The sequence below is a fragment of the Aptenodytes forsteri genome, unplaced genomic scaffold (genome assembly GCF_000699145.1).
Source record: "Aptenodytes forsteri isolate BGI_AS27 unplaced genomic scaffold, ASM69914v1 Scaffold397, whole genome shotgun sequence".
Lineage (NCBI taxonomy): Eukaryota > Metazoa > Chordata > Aves > Sphenisciformes > Spheniscidae > Aptenodytes > Aptenodytes forsteri.
The window spans coordinates 271,290-295,610 of NW_008794417.1; the positions used below are offsets into that span (position 1 = coordinate 271,290).

Sequence of the window (24,321 nt, forward strand, 5' to 3'; positions counted from 1 at the left end):
CATACCATTTTCAGAAAAGAATCAAAACCAGACTTCTCATTCATAGCATGCCATTTCAATGCTGGAGTGAAGAAAAGTGACAGGAAGGAACCCTCACCAGCACCAAGTCAAGGGGAATATTGTAATAAACCAATCCCATTAAAACCATTAAAGACTTAGGCAGTGGTGAGTGAAAAATGGTTTCCTCTCTCCTCTTTTTTTGCCGAATAGGTTGAAATTATTTACCTCATTTGTTATGTTTTGAAGACCTAACATGTAATGATTTTTACAAACTAAAATGCTGACCAGGAAGTTAAAAATTTTAGGTAGTGGGAAGAAGAGAAGAGTAATAGAAGCCTTGGCACAACTGAGCTCTAGTTTCCTTAGTTCAAGACCTTACTGTGATGATAACCAAGTGGTGAACTATGAAGGTATAGAATGTGCTAGTATAGGTAAAACTGCATTCATCATACACTGTCAGCTGTTTCATTTGCTTCTTCCTCACCAATACATATTCTCCAGATTTATTTGTAATTTTGAAGCCATTTAAAAAATGCTCTGAATTTAAAAAATGTGTTGAGAATTCTTTCCTCTAAATCTGGAATATTTTAACATTAATTACAGTACTTCAAATCCTTGAATGTGTACTGTTCTGCCCTAGATACACTTTAAGGGTAAGAAAATGGAGACATCATAATTCAGAAAGTCAGGAAGATGCTCTTCCAGTACAACAGGCATTACCGTTATTGCTCCTTGGTTCCTGATCTGAAAATAACAGCATTGTTCTTAAACAAGCTGTTTAAGATAAACCTTTATGTTTCCTAATGCTGTCTTTTTGTCTAATCTGCCTGTGTAACCTGGAATACTGCTAATATAATGATTCAAAGTCCTGTTATGCAATAGTTTCAATTATAGTTGGGACTGTACAGGACTTACAGTGACTGAGATGCAAATTTTATTGGCAGTAATTCATGAAGTCATTCATGCTTTGCTGCTTTTGATGAATGAAACAATCCCAAGCTCATTCAATGATCGGTACTATTCAAAGTAAGAGAAATGAGAACAATACTGTAAACTAAGCCACTAACTGAAACAGGTAAAGTCATTCTTTTTCTAAACCGCCTCTCTACAACAAAATAGCTTTCAGGAAACCTAGATGAATGTGTGTTCTCCAAAGAGCCTGACCCCAGCCTGAATTACAGCAATTCAGTCAAGCCAAAGCTAAAAAATCTTTTTAAACATTTTGCAACCAGTTTCATAGCCTTCTCCTTCAGTATCCTTTACCTCGGGCAGCCACCCAGACAAACCTGGATTAAGCTACTCCCCAGAACGTAGGTGTCTGTTGTTCTCTCCCAATATGGCTGTGCTCTTGATTCTCACTAAAACCTTGCAATATGTTCAACTATCATGTACATCCTGAGCATACACACATTTAAAAATATCTATTTACAACCCAAAATACGTCACAGATATACCTATATACATGGATACAAACCTTCTCTAACTTCAACACTAACTGAAAGTTAGACTCCACTGTTAGATTTTAATTGGAAAGTTTTAGAGGTGGTCTTTAAAGGCCTATCTGCTTTTGTAAGGTTAAAAAAAAAAAAAAAGTCTTCTGACATAGTATAAACTCTGCAGAGTTAAACCTTCAAGAGTTTTCTATCATAGCATAACTGTACCACTTCCTCATTTACCTTTCAAACTCACATCCAGAAAATCCCTGAAAACTATACTGTGTTTGTACTGTACACTTAAAAATATACGGACATATGGTTTGTTAACTTTAATTAATGGAATCAAATAAGCATGCATCCATTTATGAAAACTCTTTCTTTATGAACTTGTATAATCTCTTCACCACTTAAAAAACCCAACAAACAAACCACAGAGCACTTAACATTTTTCCAAGGAAAATGTAGGGAAGGAATCAATTGGAACAGCTTTGTATTCAAAATCATCTGTGAAGCATCAAAGTTATGTTTGTTGGCATCTGTGCTCCAGCTGTGGGGTTTGGAGCTTTTTATTTTTTTAATCATGTTCCTTATTCCAATGAGTATGTACTTGATTTTGTGCATTTACAGAATTGGAAAGTGAATTCATCAGGGACTGTTCCTACTCCCGCAGCCTTTAATGGCGTTTCACTAAAAGAACATGGCAACTTTAAAGCTTCACAGGACATCTATTTTACTGGGTCTTGGTAAGTGACAATTTTACAGTATAAAGCTAGATTTGAAAAAAAATCTTGGTTTTACTTGTTCTTGGTAAGTGACAATTTTACAGTATAAAGCGAGATTTGAAAAAAAATCTTGGTTATACTTTGAACTGTGTGTAGAGAAAAAGATGCCTAAAAAGACAATTAAACCAGCCAACAAACAAAAGCCCCTTGCATCCAATTCATAAAAAATATCTCTGATGGCAATTTTAACCAATCCTTTCACTGTTGGGAAGCCATTTATGAGCAAGTCCTTATCTTTTTTAAAAAGCAGTCAGAATGACAGAAAGTCTGAGACTGACCCAGGTGCCCCTGAAATCAGAGGAAGACTAAATTGACTGCAATGCCTTTTGGATGAGGCCCCGTTTTAGCAGTGACAATCAAGCACTAAAACCACTTTGTGTGTCAGTTTGTGACTCCATATGAAGTATAAAATGATTCTGAAGAGCTACAGAAACCAAATGGTGTATTTTCTCCATGACTTCCAAAGATCATGGATTCTGAGTCCTCTTGCTTGACCTCTCATAGCCACCATAAGCTTATCAGGGTGCAAGTGTGGGGGAGGGGGTGTTTTGGGGTTTTTAAGTGTCATATAGCTATTGCCCAGTTCAGCAGTTCTGAAAAGTCCCCTGCAGGAACTCACCTTTTACCCTTGACTAAGCAGACTAGGTTCCTGGTTCAGGTGCCCAAGGTTAAGAAATATGAATACAGTGACAAAAACTACTGTATTTTGGCCAACTATTTTTTCCCAGAGAAACATAAAAGAATTTACTTTGCTGCTTTCTGTTCTCTTGAGAGGTGACTCCACTCAAGAGAAAAGTGTTAAGGGATTAGTCCCTGACCTTTTCTCTGCAGTACAAATGAACAAAGAAGATAGCTGAGGTCAGTACAACTATTGATGAGGGACCTGAATCAGGGACATGACCCAGCAGAGTGCTCCAGGAGGGAAGCTCATCATGGGCATTGTATTAGGGGCAGAGAGCAAATGCTTGCTGTTGATCAAGAAATCTGAGGAAGGGCAAAAAGAAATCAGCAGAACTAAACAGTAGAGCGAGAACGGTCATTAAAAGCATGAAGCCACTCTTCAGAAATCTGAAGTCATGTACAAATGAAAAATGAATGGAAAGGATCATGAAATCTGGCATATCAAATGTAAAAACACAGTAAGAGAGGCCAGAAAAGAATTCAAGGAGGAACTTCAAAAGGTATAAAAGCTAATACTCAATCCTATTTCAAGCATATCAGGGACAGAAAGCTCTCTACAGAGCCTATAGGCCAAATATATCATGAAGGCGTGCAAGGGGCATTTAGAAATCCAAGACCACAGCAGGCTGTGTTAGTTGAAGACATTATGGAACAAATAGACAAAATGAAGAAAAAATGTCACCAAAGAATATAATTAAGGAAACAGAAATAAGTAAACTGATACTAGTGGCACACAGCTTCTTGCTTAAAATTACCTTCCTATCTGAGGCCTGGAAGATGGTAGATGTGACATCATTTTAAAAACACTTCAGGAAGTTCAGGGGAACTATAAAACAATGAACATGACATCTGAATTGGGCAAATCAGGGAAAATTATAATAAAGCATTAAATTAGTGGACACATGAACAAATATGATCTACTGGAGAACAAAATTATATACCCTGCTTTTTTATAAAAGGAAGCCACGAACCTATCAGAGTCTCGGAAGGAGTCAACAAACATATGGATACAGGAGGTAAGTCGATACAGTTTACTTCGAATTCAAGAAGACATTTCACAATGTCTCTAAAAGTCTTTTAATGAAACTTGCAGCCACAAGCTAAGAGAAGAGCTGTTATCCTTTCACAGATAATTAACCGCTTAAAAGATGGGAAATGGAAGAGAGGAATAAATGGTCAGTTTTCACAATGGAAAGTGTCCAACATGGTCTGGGCTGGGACCTGTGTGGTTAAACATATTCAACAGCATAGGAAGTACTGTAGTATCTAGAATGCTGTCTACTTTCAGGAAAACACTCTGAAGGGGGTATTGCAGGGGAAAAGGGAAAGGGTAAGTACATAGTTAAGAAAGTGCACGCTCTGTATCAGGCTGGTGCTGCAAGGCAGAATGCAGTTCTAAGAACTAAACTCATCAATAAATTTCCCCCAAATAATCAAGGGTGCCTACCTTGTCAAAGGCAAAAGATTAATAGTCCGTTTTCATCTCTATTTGTCTGACTATTTTAGGCAAAGCCCTTCTGTGACTTCAGCAAAGACAAATACTCTTTTTTAAATCTTGCACCCTCATGATTTAAATTTTCCTTTCTTCTGCACGTTTCACCCTACCTGCCTCTCACAAGACAGGAAATTCTGCTCATACATATTATTCTTCCTATGAAGTTTAAGGCAATGTAAGTTAGTTTTTCTTGACATTTTGGGACTATCATGGAAAGCCAGATTTGACTTTATAGTTAGGGCATCTCATATTGTTATACTTCAGTTTTACTTAGAAAACTAACCAGTAAATAAAACGCCAATCATTCTGAAAACAAAAGAAAGAAGCGAAAACATTTCCCTAACTAAAGACACCAAATGAGACTGCATTCTTTACTTTTTTCAAAATTACATTTATATGACCCTCAGCAGGTTTTTGATGGATTAATTCCTATAATCCATCATTTGCTTTTTTCCTTGCATTCTGTGTAATGGATCATTTTTATACTTCATACCAAATTGCTGATGGTAGATTTCACTATATGTCTAATATTCCTTTTAGCCCTCCATTTTAGAATAAGATTATATGCACTGATATTACTTCTTTTTCTAAGCACTGTAAAACCTCTTTAACAAAATATTCATGCTGCCAGGCTATCTCACACAAATGCTTCAGTATGTGAATGGGGATTCTGGATCAGCTTTTCAGTAAGGGATAGGACACATAAATTAACTATTTTTAATAGAAAGCTTAGTGAATTTGCAAAGAGGGTTATGTGCTCCTATGTGAAAGCATATAGTATAATTCTAGTTTTGTGAGCAACCGCCTGAAAATTTTTGAAACTTCTGACTGAATCTCTTTTTGTGCTTTAAATAGAGTGGACATACTTCACTTCAGATTAAAGCAGGATTATTAAACCAAGGTCTTGGTTTTCTAGATAGAGTAACAGCCAGATACACTCTCTGGACTTCTGCTGGTTCATGTCATTCAAGGATGTGAAAAGACTTAGCTAAGTCAGGCAACACCGAGAGATGTGGGTCTGTTGACTAACTCTCATGTTTTTCATATAGCTTGTGTTGATTGGGATGGGGACAGAAAAAACTCATCTGTGGGAAATGAAATTTGCTAGTACATCCACAGTAGCATGACATTACCAGAACAGTAAATTGACAGAGCCACGCTATCTGAGCTCCCACATTGCAGATCTGAGCCATATACAATATCCTCGCAAGTGCTGACATATAAATGGCCTTTTATAAAGAACCTTGGAATCTGCCACTACCTTCATAAATGACCTTCATGTACTAAAAATAGGGTTGCTTGTGAGTAAAAGAGCAATCACAAAGAAAAGTCTCATGTTGAGCACTGTGCAGATGTTGGCTATGTAAGAGTCTCGTATCTGACCTGGCGCCCAGCAATCCAGCCTGCGTAATTGGCAAAGCGGCTGTAGAGCTATAGGATCAAGGGAGAGATTTAAGTTTCCTTTTCCTCTCTAAATCCATGAAGGAAATGAGTGGTTCAAGTACTATCTCTGACACAGCCTGCTTCTCCTCAATACTTGCGCAGCCTCCTAGCTGGCATGTTGTGGAAGAAACGCCTGGCCACCCACACAGCAGGATGAACTGCATAAAGAGCTGCCAATGAGGGTACCCTGAGCTAGGGACCATGAAGGCATTTAGGATCTCCTAGTACCGTCTTATTCTGTAGAAATGTTCACAGTTTGGAGATTAATATGTCAAGCTGTAACTTGCAAGTTTTCTCATGCATCCTAGAGGGAATCAACAGGGTTTCATCAATTTGTGCCAGCTGAGGACCTGGTCAACTCCCCTTAATTTTAAATGCAAGTAAATTGCTAGCAGAGTTAGCATGTCAGCTCTACCGTTTCTTCTCCACTTTTCCTTCCGGAGATTGATTTAGAGCCCAAGGAGATCAAAGTGAGTCTGTCCTTCCTCTGAATCAGCTGAAAAATAAAGGTATAGTCTACAGCATTTAGAGCCTCTCTGACAAAGCAAAGCAAGAACTGCATTTTGGGGCTGACCTATTTCTGGACCACTCCCAGTCTGCACAGGGGCTTCACCAAATTCAAGATAAACCAACTCCTTTGTCTTCACAGAGCAGTAAATGCTTCACTGATCTCTCACGCTAGAAATTGTTATAAGTAACAAAGTTGGAGATTTTCATAATATAAACAGAAAGGCCTATTTTTATTACTTCAAATTCATTCACCTTTCTGATGTTTCAGATGATGTAACGAGTATTGTTGAATGAGAAAAGCTCTGTTCTGGAATCTGCAGGATTAATTCTGCACAGGCTTCACCAATTTCAAGATAAACCAACTCCTTTGTCTTCACAGAGCAGTAAATGCTTCACTGATCTCTCACGCTAGAAATTGTTATAAGTAACAAAGTTGGAGATTTTCATAATATAAACAGAAAGGCCTATTTTTATGACTTCAAATTCATTCACCTTTCTGATGTTTCAGATGATGTAACGAGTATTGTTGAATGAGAAAAGCTCTGTTCTGGAATCTGCAGGATTAATAATCTTACTTTCAGCTGCATTTCTCCGACAGAAAAGAAATATGCTATGTAGTGCTGCTTTCAAGTACCATAAGGGGTCCTGATAGGGGGACTGTGAAACTAGATCCTGCCCTTCAAGCTGCAAGGACAAATCACTGTGTATGCTGGTAAATGAGCTCAGTGTCTGCATGATCTTATATTCTCAGACATGAAGAATACAATCCCATCTACTGGAGTATTCAGACCTAAATATTATTATTTCAGAAAGCTGCTGCAACAGACTGAATCACAACATCCTGAAGATACAGAATAAGTTATAAATAAACACAATGAAAATGTATGTTTGCCTTTTTTAAGGCTTGTGAACATGTTTGTTCAAGATGAATGTCAGAGGCTTTGAATAACTTAATGCCTTTTATTTGGTGGCTGTAGTATTAGTACAGCAGTCTTCTAGCCAACAACTGAATGTGGAAGGGACAAGGGAATCAACCCAGGAGGAAAAACCAGGTAGTTTTAATAACTCCATCAATAAATATTCCAGATTTTTTTAAAAATGATGCCCCGACCTGACAAAACGTGGGTAAGAATAGGGCTGCCTGACACTATTTTCACCAAAAAGCAAAATCCTACCACAGCCTAATAAATTAAAAATTACTATAATGCTCTGAGACTAAGTGAAAACAAAAGCCAGCAGATAAATATCATTAATTTGGATGGAGTTCCATTTAATTGCACTTGGATGGCTAAGAACTGCTGCCAATTAGCTCAGCAAACAAAGCAATCTCGCACTCTTCAACAGTTGCCACAGGAGTGAAGCTATAACGGCAACAGTGCATATTACTTATTCAGGCTTCATCCATCCCTCAATTTACTGAGGTCGAAGTGAAGAACAGTCAAACAAAACTCTGCTTTGTGTTAACCATCAGGTCTACATGTGAGCACACTTTTTGGTATAAAATGTGTAAACACAATGACTATGTTTGCACTGTAGCATTTTAACTACAGGTGGCTAAACCTAAAAGGAACAAAGTAAATCAGAGGGACAATTTGTTGTAAGCCGATTCAACACTCACTTACAAAGAGGAACATTGGAAATGCCATTCTAGATCAGATGTGCTGACCCTGGTTATTGTCAAAGGACAGCACTGAAATAAGTGGAATGCCCAAAGCACAGCTCTCAGTCTGACTGTTAATATTCAGAAAAAGATTTAAAACTTTAAAATGTGATTCACTATGCTACCTAAAATGTAATGGGTTTTTTTGGTCTATTATAATTATAGTTCATCCTGATATCCTGCATAATTTTAGCTGTGTGTGGTTTTTTTTGATTCTTAAGAATTAAGCCTCAACAATTTCTTGCAACAAGTTACGTCATTTAACAATGCCCTCGATAGAAATTATTCCCCTTAATTGACTTCATATTTCCTTAAAATTCAGTATATTACAATATAGAGTGCACAGAAATTCCAGTGGTCCCTCTCTAAACCTATCATTAATTTATATATTAGTTCTTCATACACTAGAACCCTGCCTACTCTGATTTATCAGAATCCCAATCTTTTGTCTTTCTTTGGGACATTTTCCAGGGCTCAGCTCACTTCCACCAGTTGCCATGTTCTTTAAGAACAGTAAGCGTGGCTACAGAACAATTTTATGTAACAGCTTTATCATGTTTCTGAGATCATTTTCAATGCCATGCTTCATGCACTCTTTTTTCCCATTTTGATTGCAATTGCACAATGACTTAAGGTAGTTACTGAACTGCCTACAGTAAAATTAAGGTTTTTGCACACTTCCAAAGACATATCTCTGTAGCAGAAGAGACTTTGAAAATTTGTAGATGAAATAATAATGAGCTTCCATGACTTCAGTCATTGATCCAATGGTGTCAAATAAATTCAGCTTCAACAGAAGCTCAGCTTTGAAGATGATAGCAGTGGTGGAGAAATCACATTACTTGCAATATGTGAAACAAAAAGTGTGATTTCAACTAGCGTCAGTCCAGACTGTTACAGTCATCCCTTCTGAGATTAGTTTATATGAATCCCTAGACTACCTTTTTTGTCTCTACTGGAAATAGCTTGCTGAAACATCCTAAATGCTAAAACTGAATCTACATTTTTCACTGCTGCGCAACTTTTTTTAGTATCATAAACAACTCACACACCAGGGTCATTCTCCTGTCTTGTTCCTCACTGTGCTTCAAGGTGAGAGCAGGAGTTTCTGTTAATTTTATGTTAAGTTCACGACTTTGCAATTATGACACAACTCACTTCACTTCTATTACTTCAGCCCTCAAAGACATCTAGTGCCTCCTATATGACATGCAAATGGACCTCTGTATTGATGATGCCCCACAACTTCAGGTCACCAGCAAACATAATACAAATTTGTCTACCAAAATTACTAAGAACGCTAATAACTAAGATCTGCCTAAAGTCATTCCTTTAGGAAATCTAGAGTAACCTCCCAAAAATCTGACATTTCCCCTTCCAGGACAACCCACTGGTATGTCCAGTTAGATTTATCCATCTTTTAACTAATACACCTTCCTGCTAGTATATCACTTTAATGATGACCCTTTTTTGTAACACTGTATCACAAATTTAATACCATATACTTTGAAGCTGCTCCATTTTGATTGTCAGAAACCCCTGTTATCTTCCTGAAGAACACCACTGGAAAGGTATGAAGTGGTCTATATTGGTAATATCTTGAGGGATTGCACTCCACTTTCCATTTACATCTGAACTATTTTTTACCCTGAAGTTGTTCAGCTCTTTGAAAATCAGAGATCAGGTGAAACAGCCTGTCTCTACCTGCATCACTTTTTTCTTTTCCTTGAATTTAGGTATGAGGCTTGCTACCTTTTTTTTCCTTCTAAAACCAAACCAAACCAAACCAAACCAAAACAACCTATTAAATACAGCTCTAGTCTTTCCAGTACTCCAGGACAGAGATTACTTTGTTCTTCCTTCTTCCTTCCAAATCAGTGGTCCGTTTAAGTCTATTACATTTACCATTTATAAACTGGTGCATTTCTATAGTGTAGTAATTACTATAACCATCATATTTTGAGTTTTAGCCAGGTGCTTTCAGGGGTCAAGAAGGATTATTTTGCATAAGCAAAATTGTCTGCATAGTTTTTATCTTATTCCTCAGTTGCAACTGAAGACAGGACCCTTACTGGGCTGAGCCAGGACTCTGGGACAGTACAGAAAATACTAGATGGGCTACTAGATGACTATCTGGTGTATCCTACTCCCATGATTGCTAGATGGAGGATAGGAAGAAACTTCCTCCCAGAACAGATTGGCAGAAACACTGGGTGTTACATCTGTTGTTCTTTGTTGGCCTCAATTTCCCCAAAATACATTTCGATTGCCACAAAACTACCCATTCCCCGAGTCTGATGAAATCTCTCTGTAATTTTTTTTTTTTTTTACAGTTCTCCCTGTTTATGTCAGTTCTGATTTCATGGAAATGCTGCTTATGTATCAAATAAAGCTACACTACACATACAAAATAAGTAGATCCATAAGCACTGGAACTAAGGAAGCCTGATTTCCTATAAATTTATATTTCAAGTCTTTTAAATTTTTCCTACTCTCATTTCCCTTTCCCATATCTCCTGCCAGTAGGACTTAGCAGTCCTACTGCTAAAAATTAAAAGACATGCAGTGGCTAGTCACAAGCTACATGTGTGCTAACATGTACACTCATTGACCAGCACCTGATGCAACTTGGACCAAATAAGGGACTCAGCTGCAACTCTGTCTTTCAAGGTGGGAGCTAATTTAGGTTTTTGTCCCTTATTGGACCACTGTTTTTCATGCAACTTGTTGCAATTCCATGTTGTCATCTAAGACTGCCCTCCAATCAAACACAGTTGTAATGGGGGAGTGGGTTCCTTACTTATGGGCAGAAGGGTAAGAATACCCGGCAGACTACAATATGATCCTGTAAGCCTTATTACTTGATGAAACTAAGCTAAACCCATGCCACCTACTTTTTGTTTTGATTTTAGTGTTCAATGACAGAGTTATGGGTTACTTTCCAGAGACAACTGAATGTTCTAGGTTCACAGCAATGAAAAAATCTCAGGCTGGATGAAGCACGAGTCCCCAGGAAATATCCTCCAGCTTCAGTATCGCTCATTAATTCATTCTAAAATTATTGCAGCACAAAACCTCAGCACCCAACATCCTTTCTTCCTAAATATCTTTCTCCTTTTTCATTCAGATTCAAAAAGCAGCCGAGTCAAAGGGAAGTAGTTCATGTCTCGTAATGCTGAGCCCTTGAGCCCAACGCCGTGGCTGTTGGCTGCAGAATGAAGGAGGTTTCAAAGACTACACCTACAGCATGGGAGCCAGTGAAAACTGCAACAAACAGCAATAGCTGTGACAGGACACACTCATTTGAAGTTGGCATTTTAGGAAACAGTGTGGGAAATTCTGAATGTAGCAAATTGGGTCTCCTATCTCTGATCAATACAACTCCCTAAGTGGATGAAGGCACTTGGCTGCCACCTGACCTTGAGGGACACATTGGCTGTTCTCTACATCCAAAGCCCTGAGAAAGCTTGTGCACAGTTACAGTAAAATTTGTTTCCTAAGTTTTTTTAAATAAGAGTTGGACTTCTGAATCAAACGCACATCATCTGTATCACAGGTACGCATATGTCCAAAGCAAAGCTCTTGAATGTGAGAACGCTCACTTTGGAGAATCATTCTAACTAGATTGAAAGAGATTTCAAATCAACTGGCATTGGTCCACAAAAGAAGTTATCGTACATGACGTGGAAGTCCCTGAAAGAGCTTGCTATAGGAACCTCAGAACAGGACTGCAGTCAGTGTCAATTGTCACAGGTTGAACTGAATTGCTTGAAGTGGAGTAGTGACAGTTTTCCAGCAGCTGAAGATTTATTTCTCAGCTTTAAATTATTCTAAAAATTACATGCTTCTCAAAAAATGTATGCTTCACACTGCTTTGTTTTAAGCAAGAAAGCAAAAAACTTGCAGTTTAGCCTCTTTTTCGAAATTAAATAAATCAAACAGCAAAATGATCACGGGATGTGTAGCTAAAGACTACCTTAAACACCTCACATTTGGATATATATGCACATCAGTTCAACCAGTTTAGACTTCACGTTTACCTTGATTATACATGCCAAGTTGATAATTCACTTTACTGATACAGTTGAGTACCACATCTACCATTAATCAATATAAGTTAGCATTTTCTGAAACTATTTGTTGTGGGTTTGATTTTTTTTTTTTGTTTTACTCTCTTTTAATTACTTGGCATTGCTTATAATTGCAATAGCATATGCAGCATCAAAAGAAGACAGGCTCTACTTTGCAAAACTTTTAAAACATACAAAAACTAGCTAATACTCAACAGAATTTACATTATAGACAGAAAAAAAGATTGGAAAAGGAAATGAACATGAAGTAGGCAAATGTCATAAAAAGTACAATTTTTTTGTACCTCATGCTTGTGAGAATATGTTTTCTGGTTTTGCAATAGATGATGTATTATTTTATTTTTCTTTAACTCGAAGTCAAATGGAAACTTAAAAAAGAACCATAAAAAAGCATAATAACAATCTTCCTTTCTAGTCCCTTTTCTCTAGACTAGGCATTTGGAGTTTGTTTTTTGATTTGGCAAGTATTTTAAAGACTCTGTCCTTTCTGATGGACAAAGTACTTCTGAAAACCTTCCATCTTCAAATTCCCTTTAAAAACTGAACGAAAGAAAACATTTCTGACATTTGTTTTTCCGAGACTTTTTTTTTTCATCTTGTGTCATAACAGAAACTTTAGAATACAGATAGTTTTCCTTCCCAAAGTTTTGTGTTCAGCACACTTCCGGAACATTGAAATAATAATAATAAAAAAAGATGAGAGCGACACTAGTAGCTATTTCTAAGAAGCAAACAAAATTCCTCCTTTTTTTTCTTCCACAGCAAAACCCAACAAGCTTTGTTTTGGCATATGGTAAGTATATACACTTTACCAGTTTCCCATTACAAAAACTAAAATTAATGCATATGTTAGCATGACTGCAATGAGAACACAGACAAATATATGTAAAGTATGTCACCCAACTTGAGCCTCAAACTAGATTTCTTATTCTAGCAATAATTCTTAAAAAAAGTTATTTTTTTATTACTGGCCTGAGGCAAATTCAACTGAGATTATGTTTCTCAGGGGAAAAGAAGCATTTTCTGAAGCAAATGTACAACTTATCTGAGTACGCTGTAAAATCTGAAGATATTTGTCCTCTGAGTCATATTAGCACAGTCCACAGAATTCCACAGTTCCTTCTCTAGAGCATGTATTACCTGAATACGTGAGAGTAATACCTGTTTTGTGATCCATTTAAACTTTCTATTACCAGATTTTAGCTGCTCTTAAATTTGTCTGTGGTGGTCCTATCTCTTATTAGACAATTTTAAGCATTCTTTACTAACTTTGATTAACATAAAGACCTTGACAGGTCCTTACGGCTACAGATTTTCATTTCGAGCTTCATCATTTTGACCTTTAGGAGTCTCTGGGGTCTAATTCTCCTATATCATAAGGATTTATGGCTTTCTATATTCAGTGCAAATGCTTTCAGTCCTAAGTCTCTGGCCATCTATTTTCATGTATTGAGTGCTCTTCAGTGAGAGATGCATCTTTAAAATATCATCATGTTTTTCTCTCTTTGGAATATTTATATGCATCAAAAGATTATTATTATCATTATTATTTTATAAGATGCTAAGTTTGCGATAATTGCAGGGAACTCTCTACTGAGTCCTGATAAAAAAACATTCAAGTGTCTTGGTTGATTTTTGCTATAAGACACATACAGCCAAGGAACCAACTGATGAAAACATACAAAAAGCAAAACACGGGCAGTAGCCGCCTGCTGTGATATTAAGACTAAGAGCAATACAACCAAACTAAAAGGAAGGAAAAATGCTAGGTAAAAATTATGTAGTATAAGTCGTAGTATTAGTAGTATTAGGCGGACACAGACAACAGCCATGAATATGGTAGAAGCTGCAAAATGAGAACAGCTAAATAGATTAGGATTGGCCATACTGCAGTCTCACAGCCTGGTTGCAGATTGGAGAACAGAAGAGGTAGGTTCTCCTACAACATAAAATCTCGTCCCCTGATGCTGCTGGCAAACAAGCTGTAAGACTTCCTTTCTCAAGCCTTATAAAACCAGCTGTTGTCATTTTTCTCCCCTGATCCCCCACTGAAAAACGGCTCTAAAAACAAAGAATTGGCATAGTTGAAAGGGGTCCCAAGAGAGCATTTACTCCACCTTACACCTCTGATGCATCAAAAATTTCATTTCAAGATGAAATGAAGCCTAACATAGTTATTATCTTCTTAAATAATATGTTCTCCAGTCCTCTATCTACACATTTTTCTTTCCCACTTTTTACGAACACAAGTCTTGACTTTACAGACCACAGACTCTGAACTATACAGCTGCAGAAGACCTATGGCAACTCATACCATTCAAACATTGTGAAATTTTCCCAGAGTTCATCCTCACTGAAGGTAAATAGGAAACCTGGAGTGTCTCCTTTTAGATTAAAGCTATCATCTAATGCTTGAAAGAGAGAACTGGGCATTTTAAGCCCTTGAGTCTATTCTCAGCTATGCCTTTAATTCACTTGGTGAAAATTTGGCTCATAACATCTTTTACTCCAGACCGAATATCCAGTAGACAGGGTAGATTACTACCACTTTCACTGCAACTTTTCCTGAGATTATTTAGCTTTCAAAGTGCTCTGAGATACTCAGAATAAAAGGTTTTTAAAACAAATTAAATTCAGTAAAGATCTTTCACCACCTGAGTTTAGTATCACTACAACCAGTAAAGATGGGAAATTAGAAGTAATAAGGAACAATAATTTCTCCTTTATTCACTATGGTAACAATCCATAATTCTAATTGTTTTGAAGGATACATACCTACAACAATAAAAACAAAAATTTGGTTGAAGCAGAAGAACCTCTGATGAATAAACAAGTTTTGATATTCCTGCTTCTCATTCATTAGGATTTTATTAACATAAATATTTTATCCATTCAACAATTACAAGAAGGCATAAAAAAATTTCAGATTGCTCTTTCCTACATTAATGAAACAAACTCTTTGAAGAAATAAAGTGCTTTCTTTTCCAGATACACTTATTGACAAGGTCCTACTATGGCTGCAAAACTTTTGACTCAAGACAGGTAACTTCCAGGTTCAAATTCACTGAAACTTAAACAGAACACAGACTTTATACCCGAGTCCTTTGTCTTGCAAGAACACCGGGGTTTATAGAGGATTTCTACCTTAGGTTGGCTTCCATTGGTACTTAAGTATTAGCAAGACAACTATGTATTCCAAAGCTAAGCACTGTTTTGAAACCATCAACGCAATAATTTTCTATTTAATAAAAAAACCCAAAAACATTTCCATAGCTGAACTGGTAACTGTTTTGTGACACAGCAGACACAACGTGCTGAGACTGGTAATAAATTACAAACCCCAGTAACATTAATCTCAAATCAGTTATAATTAAGAAATTTTTACAGTAAAGGTTTTCCTACTTTCCACACAGAGCTTCCCAAGAAAATTAGAGCTACATATTTTTCATTTCAGACCATGGGAAGATTCTGTGCAAAACAAAATACTGCTTTCTTTCACAAAGGGTAATGGGGTATGGGGGTAAACAGGGATGATCGAGACAGAAAAGCTTCAGATTGTGCTCTTTTCTCTGCTAGTCAGGAAGGTTTAACAATAGATTGAGACCATATGTCTGCTTTTTTGTGTACCATCAGGGGGAGACAAATATTTTGGAAAACTTGGTATAATTCTAAGTTATTACATTAATTCTTAAAGTTCAACTGAAAGACAAGAACAAACCTGTTGGATGTTTTCAATCTACTGAAAATGTAATTCTACCACCAGGATAAATGTTAAAAAGAAAACAAATCCTGGGAAAACGCACAAAACCTTAAAACTAGAAAAAGGTAATAAATGATCCTTTCTTTAATGTTGAATTACTGCCAGTCTAACAAATAGACCACAGATGATGACAAACCTCAGAATTAAGCTTACTCTCTGAAATGAAGGCATGTAAAAGTTGGTTTAATATGTGAAAAAAAATTATTTTTCTTCTACCTCTTTAATATTCTGGAACAAAATTGAGTACATGTTTCTCAGTGTGTAACATTAGGCCCGGCCATTAAGCACAACATGGCTAAAACCGAACTCTCGTTTTTCCTTTGAGCTGTGCTCACTCTTGGTCACTGGGGAGATTAACATCACCATCTGTCATTCACCAGCAGAATCTGTCTTCTGCAGTGTTGCCTACTTCAAATTTTTACCCAGGTTACGCTTTCTACATAATACCCCCTGCAGTGACAATCTACCACTAGAATTCAAATTATCATGAAACAGCACCCCAACGTTCATCTTCTGATATTCACCTACATTTGCTAAGACTTTGCTTCAGCTTCTCATTGTCCTGCAACAATATTCTTTCCTCTAGCTTTGACAGTGTTATCCATTCAAGAATACTCACACTGAGGTTATCTTCCCAGTGTACTGCAGTGAATGTGTCACTCTGCTCTCTACCTGTCTCTGCTACGTTTCTCTCCTTCATCCATATACTACTATGCATCATCTCATTCACCTTCAAGAAAGCAATGTCCCATTTTGATGTTCCCATCACACGAAATCTACCACCTCTATTTGTTCAGATATAAGAAAAAGCCCCTATATTCTTTCCCATATGTTTCTCTTCATAAATTGGGAGAAATAAATTCTCCCAATAAAGAAATAAATTCTCTTCATAAAGCACTTCTATTCATTCAAAATCATCCCGCTTCAGCTTCAAAGCCTGACAGCTGCTAGGCTGTTGCCATGCTAAGATCACTATCGCTATTCAAGCTTACTTCAGGACTTTCTGGTGGTTCCATGTATTCACTTATTGGCTCCTTATGTATTTAAATTTTAAACTTATCTTTTTCTGTGCTGTACAGGACATAATACACTGGAGTCCTGGGCTCATAGTAGGAGTTCCTGTGTACTCTGGTGATAAAAATAAAAGACACCATAAACCTGCCAAGGACACATCCATATCTGCACCAACCTTGCCTCAGGAAGCTCATGTTCTAGATGATATTGTGAAAAAGCTGAATTATATATATTTCTGATTGATAAACTGTGTGAATTTCAGCACATGCGAACAACACAGAGACAAACACACTCTGGTGACTCATGTTAGGGGTAGAGCATACAGACATACACAGATGCCCTATGGACATAGGGACATCCATGGCATACGGCCATAGATATTTGCTGAAGGGAAAGCTGAGAATTACTTACCACGCTGCAGCCAGGACAGTCAGGACCATTTTCACATGTCCTACGCCGTGCCTGGATTCCTCCTCCGCACTGAGCAGTGCAGCGCTCCCATGGACCCCAGCCTGTCCAAAACACATGAGGGGGGCACAACAAATGCTCATTGCAGTACCTGTGAGAAGAGGCAAACAAGGAGGCAAAGAATCTATTTAGTACCAAGACAACACCTCCCTCAGACGTCCCTCATTTGCATTATTCAGATAGATGTTTGTACAGGGAAATATTTTATACAAAGGGCCCCTCTCTGTTCATAAAGTACTGAACTAACAGTTGTCATACTGCACAGTGTTTAAACGTTTGAGGGGTTTTTTAGGCCGTAATTGCGTGGGTGAAGCATTTGTTTGCTTTATTCAGTGCCTTTATACAATCCATGTGATACAATCATGCTATTGTACTGAGAGCACATAAGCAAGGTTGACAACTACTTTATTAAAAACAGTTGTGGCTACACATCTGGGGCAGAAGTGAGTCAACCAAACAGAAGGCAACCATTTATGCAGGCAGTCTTTTATCAGTCTCCAGCTAAGCATTGATTAGGATCCATCTCTCTCCTCTTCAGAGAGCTAAACTTGCTTTTTGCTTTCCACAGTGTCTCCACTTTTATGGGTAAAATAAAAGCTAAAACATTGTTTCTAGGCATAAAGAACTGTACTGTTTTCATAATGTTAATACTTTATCTTTTAAAGGGTGTTTTTAGCTATTATAATCTTTGAAGGATTTCCCACTGGGCTGCAAACTGATTCAGAGGCCTACTAGGTTCTTGAGGGAAGCAGGAATATTTTACTATTGAGCTATCATTATTGTAACAAGACATTCAGATATGTGGGAAGGTCCCAACTTTTAGTGAGTTTTTTCATTTTTTTTGAAAATCCTAAGATTTATGAATTTTTGAGCGTGCCATCCAATCATTATTGTAACAAGACATTCAGATATGTGGGAAGGTCCCAACTTTTAGTGAGTTTTTTCATTTTTTTTGAAAATCCTAAGATTTCTGATTTTTTGAGCGTGCCATCCAATAACTCTAGCCATAGCATATGCTGCTTAGTAAGGACCTTCTACACAGGTCCAAAGGATTTGGGCCACCAGCAAGTGTGACTGGGCTCTTTAAGAGACGAAGCGGTTATTTCAGATAAAGCAAAGCCACAACAGATATTCAGAAAACAGATGACCCTGAAGGAGTGCTCATTTTATGGATGCGGCTGGGTGGCTCTTGTTCCAACTACTGACTGTCCCGAACAAACAAATCAATCTCTTAACAATATTCCCTCATTTTTTTACACCAGCCATCCAAAATCCACTGTCTTCTTGCCCTTCTAACAAGTTTCCATCACTTTGTACTCTCCTGCAATGAAAACTGACTTTAATACTTCAGTAATTCATTTTCTACAAAAAGAGAAATGACAATATAAACTGTTGTCATTTTCAACAAGAATAACCATAACCACATTTTTTTTGCAGAAAGCCCCAAGATCCTCAAGCTCTAATTCTTCATTACCAAGAAATTTGTACATTCAGAATTCCGTGGGAAAAAAATGTTGTTTGTGTATGTTATATACAACAGTAAGTTTATCACATATGCTGGAGCCTATGACTCAGTATTTGTCGCTAGGTCTGAGCAACTCCATCAAAACTTAAAAGGTTGGGAGTGAGGTAAATAAGGGAGTGACATTTAGTTTTGTGTTTCTGTATAGTTAAGGAAACTATTAACAGCTTGTATTGACCCGGTCTGGTGTTTACTAGCAGACTGAGGAAAAAAAAACCCAAACCCTCAACACTTATGAATCTGCTATCTCAGAATTCTTCAGTGTGTGATTTAGGTAAATGTTTTTCAACAGTAACTTATACATAAACTACCTTCTTTTCCTCCTGCATGTTCAGTATTTGCAATTCACAGTTCGCATTATGCTGTCACTAAAGATGCAGAGCAATGTTCTGTGCCTGGATATTCTTCCCCAAAACTCAAACAGCTGCACGCATTCTTTGTCACATGCAGTCATTTATGTGAATGTTTGTGATAGTTTGCCTCTGTGATCATTTGTTGGGTACGTGTACCCAATGAAACACAGATGTAACATTTAATTAGTCAAATGAGTACCTATTTTGCATAATTTCATTAGTTCTTAATGGAGATGTGCTAAGTTAACTTGGGACACGCACATAGGATAAAGCAAGTCTGCCATGAAGTTGACAATTACCAATATTCAGCCATGCAAAAAGTAAAATTAAGGGTGGGACTCATCTCTCCTTAAAATATAGGCATGTACAGCTGTCTAGAAATGAAATAGTTATCGAAACTTGAGCAACAGTTCATGGAAAGAAACAGCCTTTTTAAGAACACGATTTATGTCACCCTAAAGGAAATGTCTAATGTAGGTCATACAAATACAGCCCTCAATATACTGATTTCTCTCCACTGACTATAAAGGCTGTGTGGAAGACAGACATCTAAGCTCCCATTACAGCCAAAAGAAATTTTGTCAATACAAGCTATGGAGGCTAGAATGATTTGACCAAATTTAGGAATATACAGTAGAAGGAGACAAGTCACTCTCTTCTCCAGAGCCTGTATTGACTAGATTTCTACAGACCGTAGTGGAAGTTCAGACACCTGACTCACACAGAATCACTCACATTCGTGGACACCTGAAGTTAGGTGTGACAAATCTCACTTAGATGAGATTCATGACACTGTACAGTGCCTCTTTTAGTGTCAACGTGCCCTATCATCTGCTCGCTCACTTAAGCGGAAGACAGAAAAGAAACCTAACGACTGACTCAGTAAGCACTTCAAAGGCTGGCAAATTCTCTTAACCAACACTATTTAAAGATGCAGTTGAAACTACAAAGTGAAACTCAAAAAAGCCCTAAAATGCCTATGCAAGCTACTTAACTTCAGTCTAGGGAAAAAAAAAAATTAAAAATCAACAGGAGTGAGTGGCAATTTTTCCTTTTTTTCAGGAAAAGGAAAAAAAACCCACAACACAGCATACAAGTAGAATCTTATTTTCATTTCAGCTAGCCAGCCTCTGAAAACATCAGGTATGTTTTCACAGCTAGAGACATCCCTGCAGTTGATCTGAGAGCTGTGCTACAGCTTTGAGCCAAGTCTCATTATAATATCTCTTCTTGGCTGCATTTCAAGTCTCTCAGTAAACCTTTTTCCCTTTTGCTCTTTCTTCCCCTCTTAATTTTGTTCTCAGGACCCACAGGGCTAACATTTTACAGTAATTCAACAAAACATGCAATGCAAGAAACTTGAATCTGTGAAACCACTGCCCTCTCCCCTAATCTAACTGCAATGAGGTCAGAGGGGAGAACAGCCTAGAGAAATGTGGGTTTTGTACAGTGACCCTTCCTGTTTCCCCTTGCAGTGAATCCAAGTTCAAATGCCCTAATGAAGGAATTATCATACTGGGGGAAGAAAGAACATCCTCTGTCCAGTTGTGTCCACAACCACTAGTTCCTACAGCAATTTTTAAACTTTTACTCCAGGCAATTCCAGTACATCTGGAATTACTATTCTTGTTCCTATGAAGATCTCATCCTTTAGTAAAACATCAATTTATTTCAGTATTGCCATGCAGCACCGAGTACCTCAGGCTAACTGCATGACAGTTACAAATGTGTCTTTTTTATTCCACAAAGAGATGCTATTTAATTTACACACATAGTTCTTAATTTTGAACGATATTATACTAGCATATATTTAAGAAAAACAAACCTTCATCACTGTCTGCCCATTCCTATGCCATATACTGTTCTGTAGTGGGTACTCGTGATTACCAGCTGGTGACTTACTGGGAAGCACAGACTATACTGACGTTGATGGGAATGCTGGATTCCTTTAATTGAAGGCAGATACATGATGCACACACATGCCTTACTGGACTGAGATTGCTGAATCGACAGAAATCCCCACCCAGGAGACTGTGGTAGGTGGCGGGGGCCGGGGCATGTGCTCCCAGGGGCTTCTGTGGAAGAAGAGGAGGGAGCAGAGGAAGCAAGGAGCAAGGAGGATGGGAGCACACACTTCCCAGCAAACAAGACAGCCATGGGAGCGCAAGCAAGCCCAAAGCCTCGTGGCATTTGATCTACTCTGCTGAAGGGGACCAGGCTTGTTCACATTGCTCGGAAACAAGCACTGCTACACAGAGCAGGCACTTGACTCTCAGCAGTTCCTCCTTCTCACAGAAACAAGCCCAAAAGCTCTTGAATATCTGCTGAGGATTGTGTACAAAAACAAGGTGACAATATGTACTGCTTCTAATCTTCTTATACACCCCAAAATTTCCAGGGCTTTCAAACGTTTACTCCTCATCTGCAGCCAATTTATTTTTCTACTTCTGATTTGCCATGCTTTTTTTCTTTCTTGTTTTCCTATGTAATAAAAGATAACTACACTCACTAAAAGCAAGGGATTCTCATTCTAATGTCCCTCATTTCTGCACAGATAGGAGAGAGACCAGTAGACTTACTGAGCCCATATCCACAGCATCTTCCACAGAAAGGAGAGGACAAACATTTTCACTGAATGAAAAAGTCAAGACAGGATACTGTAGACTCTATAAACGAAAACCTAGAGAGTTTTCCAGCAGCTTCGGTGAATCTTTCTCATACAAGAAAAAACAGAATTTTTTAAGTCCCTAAGGAATTCATCAGGATGTCTTCCATCTGGAGTCTTAGCTACAAAATTATTTTATCTGATTAGCAATTTTTTTTTAAATATTATTTTTACTGCCTCTCCATATTCTGTCTAAATGCACATCAGCTGCACTTTTGACCTATTTCTACAAGGTGAATTGGCTTTGCAGTATTATTCTTTGCTGCTCTCTCTCAACTGTTTTCCACATCCCCCACCCCTTTAGCAGCAGAGCATGCAACAGCTTAACCTATCTGCAACACTTTAAATTGGTAAATATTGCCATTGATTTCACGGGAATGACCAGCAAGCACAGAGCTGCCTGATACATTAGCCATGATAGGATCATGGCTTTCATGAAGTAAAACAAACATAATCTAGATAAACATTTAGCTCTTAACACATGAACAAATACTCTCAAACTGAATATGCATTCACATCTGCAGGTGAATTTACCTCAGATATATTTTGCCTTTTCTGTGTTTGCTTTCTATGGAGTTATGCACTGGACTTCTACTGAAATAACTGTTTGTTGAAAAGGTGTTTCAAAGTTTGGCACAATGTTGGCTGTGAAAACTGAATCCCATATTTATGCCCCTGAACATGTGAAGGTGATGTGAATATGCACTTTTATAAAGACAAAGGCACACAATGTGTAAACCAACTAATTCTAATTTTTACTAAGACTACACATATGTTCATTTTACATATGAGCTGGGCCATTAAGAAAGTGAAATGTTAGGCTATTTATAAGCATCAATTAATTTAAATGAGAAAATCTGAGAAGCTGCTTATTGGTACTCTGGATACAAAACCGAGGTAAACGTTTCTTAGGAGTTACTGCCTGTGGAGTATTTGCTCAGCCTGCCTAAATGTACTGGGCCCAATTCTCAAAGGAACTGTTTCTGTTTGGTACAGATGTATCTCCAGCAGTACTGGAGTGAAGCAGTGAATTAGGACTACTGCAAATACTGGTACTCCATTGCCCTCACAGCTCAAAACTCTTTACAGGCTGTCAGCCCTGAGGACACTCATAAAGCCCTAATGGCCCCAACCAGCCTCACCTGGGACCTCTACCCACACCCATGGGCCCAGGAGCTCTATTTAAGCTCTGCCAGGGACCTTCAACACTTTCCTGAGCTGTGCTGTTGGAGAAGTTCTGGACCTTGTCCCTGGCCCACCATGGAACCCTTTGGTCTAGACCTCAATGTGTGGAATGGTTTTTGGCCCTGTTGCTATAGACCTGCCTGGTGACCACTAAACCTGATCCTAACCCTGGCCTGTGGCTTGGCTTCCAAGCTGGACCTCAGACCTGCCTCATCACCATGATATCACCTATTATCTAGACTATTGGTTGGATCTGGCCACAATTGCCAGGCTTGCCCCGCTCCCCTGCTGGGGGTGGTGGGATGGGCCCTGGCTGCTGACTTTCCCAGGACACTCTGCTTTTACAGCTCTGAAAAGATTTATCCAAGTACTTGGCCTGACACCGACAAAAATCCTGGCAAATAAATGATGCCTCATTCCTCTAGCTGCTTTACAAATGATATGACAAAACTTCCTAATATACCACACCTTCTGGAAATAAATTTTAAAAGTACTTTTAAAAAAAAAACTTTTAAAGTGTCAGCATACATCATGGATATCTTAAACAAAATCAGGGTAGAAGCAGGAAGGTCAGCTGTGAGCAAGCTAGTGAGTGAGAGGAAGGTGCAGGGCCGGTGAGAGTGGAGGGTGTTTCAAGGAGATAGGAAACAGCGACAGAGGAGCTATGAGAGAAGACCGCATCCTGCAGTAAACTCACAGGCATGTACATCCCAGATTGCTGCTGAACTGGATGAAGAGGGAAAGGACAAAAATTTCTTTACTGAAAGAGTGGTTAAACACTGGAACAGGCTGCCCAGGGAAGTGGTTGAGTCACTATCCCTGGAAGTATTTAAAAGACGTGTAGATGCGGCACTTAGGGACATGGTTTAGTGGACATGGTGGTGTTGGGTTGACAGTGGGACTCGATGATCTTGGAGGTCTTTTCCAACCTCAATGATTCTATGATTCTAAGTAACCAGCAGGCTACAACAGCAAAGCAACATAAGCCTGCTGTTCCTTCAGAACTGTTCTGAACCAAAATTCAATCCTCCTAGGCTGCTATTATTTCAACCCATTGTAAGTATCACTTTCCATTTTGTAACTGCTTTTTAGTGCACACACTGGATCGCTGCCCAGGGAAGTGGTTGAGTCACTATCCCTGGAAGTAGTTAAAAGACGTGTAGATGCGGCACTTAGGGGGTTTAGTGGACATGGTGGTGTTGGGTTGACAGTGGGACTCGGTGATCTTTCTTGTCTCTTCCAACCTTAATGATTCT

At 38.2% G+C, this 24,321-nt stretch overlaps 1 protein-coding gene across 1 annotated transcript in view; it reads right to left on the reverse strand.

The window, feature by feature from the left end:
* The window catches only part of LOC103907272 (semaphorin-5A), a gene marked incomplete at its 5' end in the record, with an annotated part of 172,861 nt that overhangs the window by 66,532 nt on the left and 82,008 nt on the right, over positions 1-24,321 (reverse strand). The window contains one exon of the mRNA XM_009289418.1: positions 17,284-17,431. Coding sequence (XP_009287693.1) covers positions 17,284-17,431 — 148 coding nt within the window. The remainder of the gene's footprint in view (positions 1-17,283; positions 17,432-24,321) is intronic.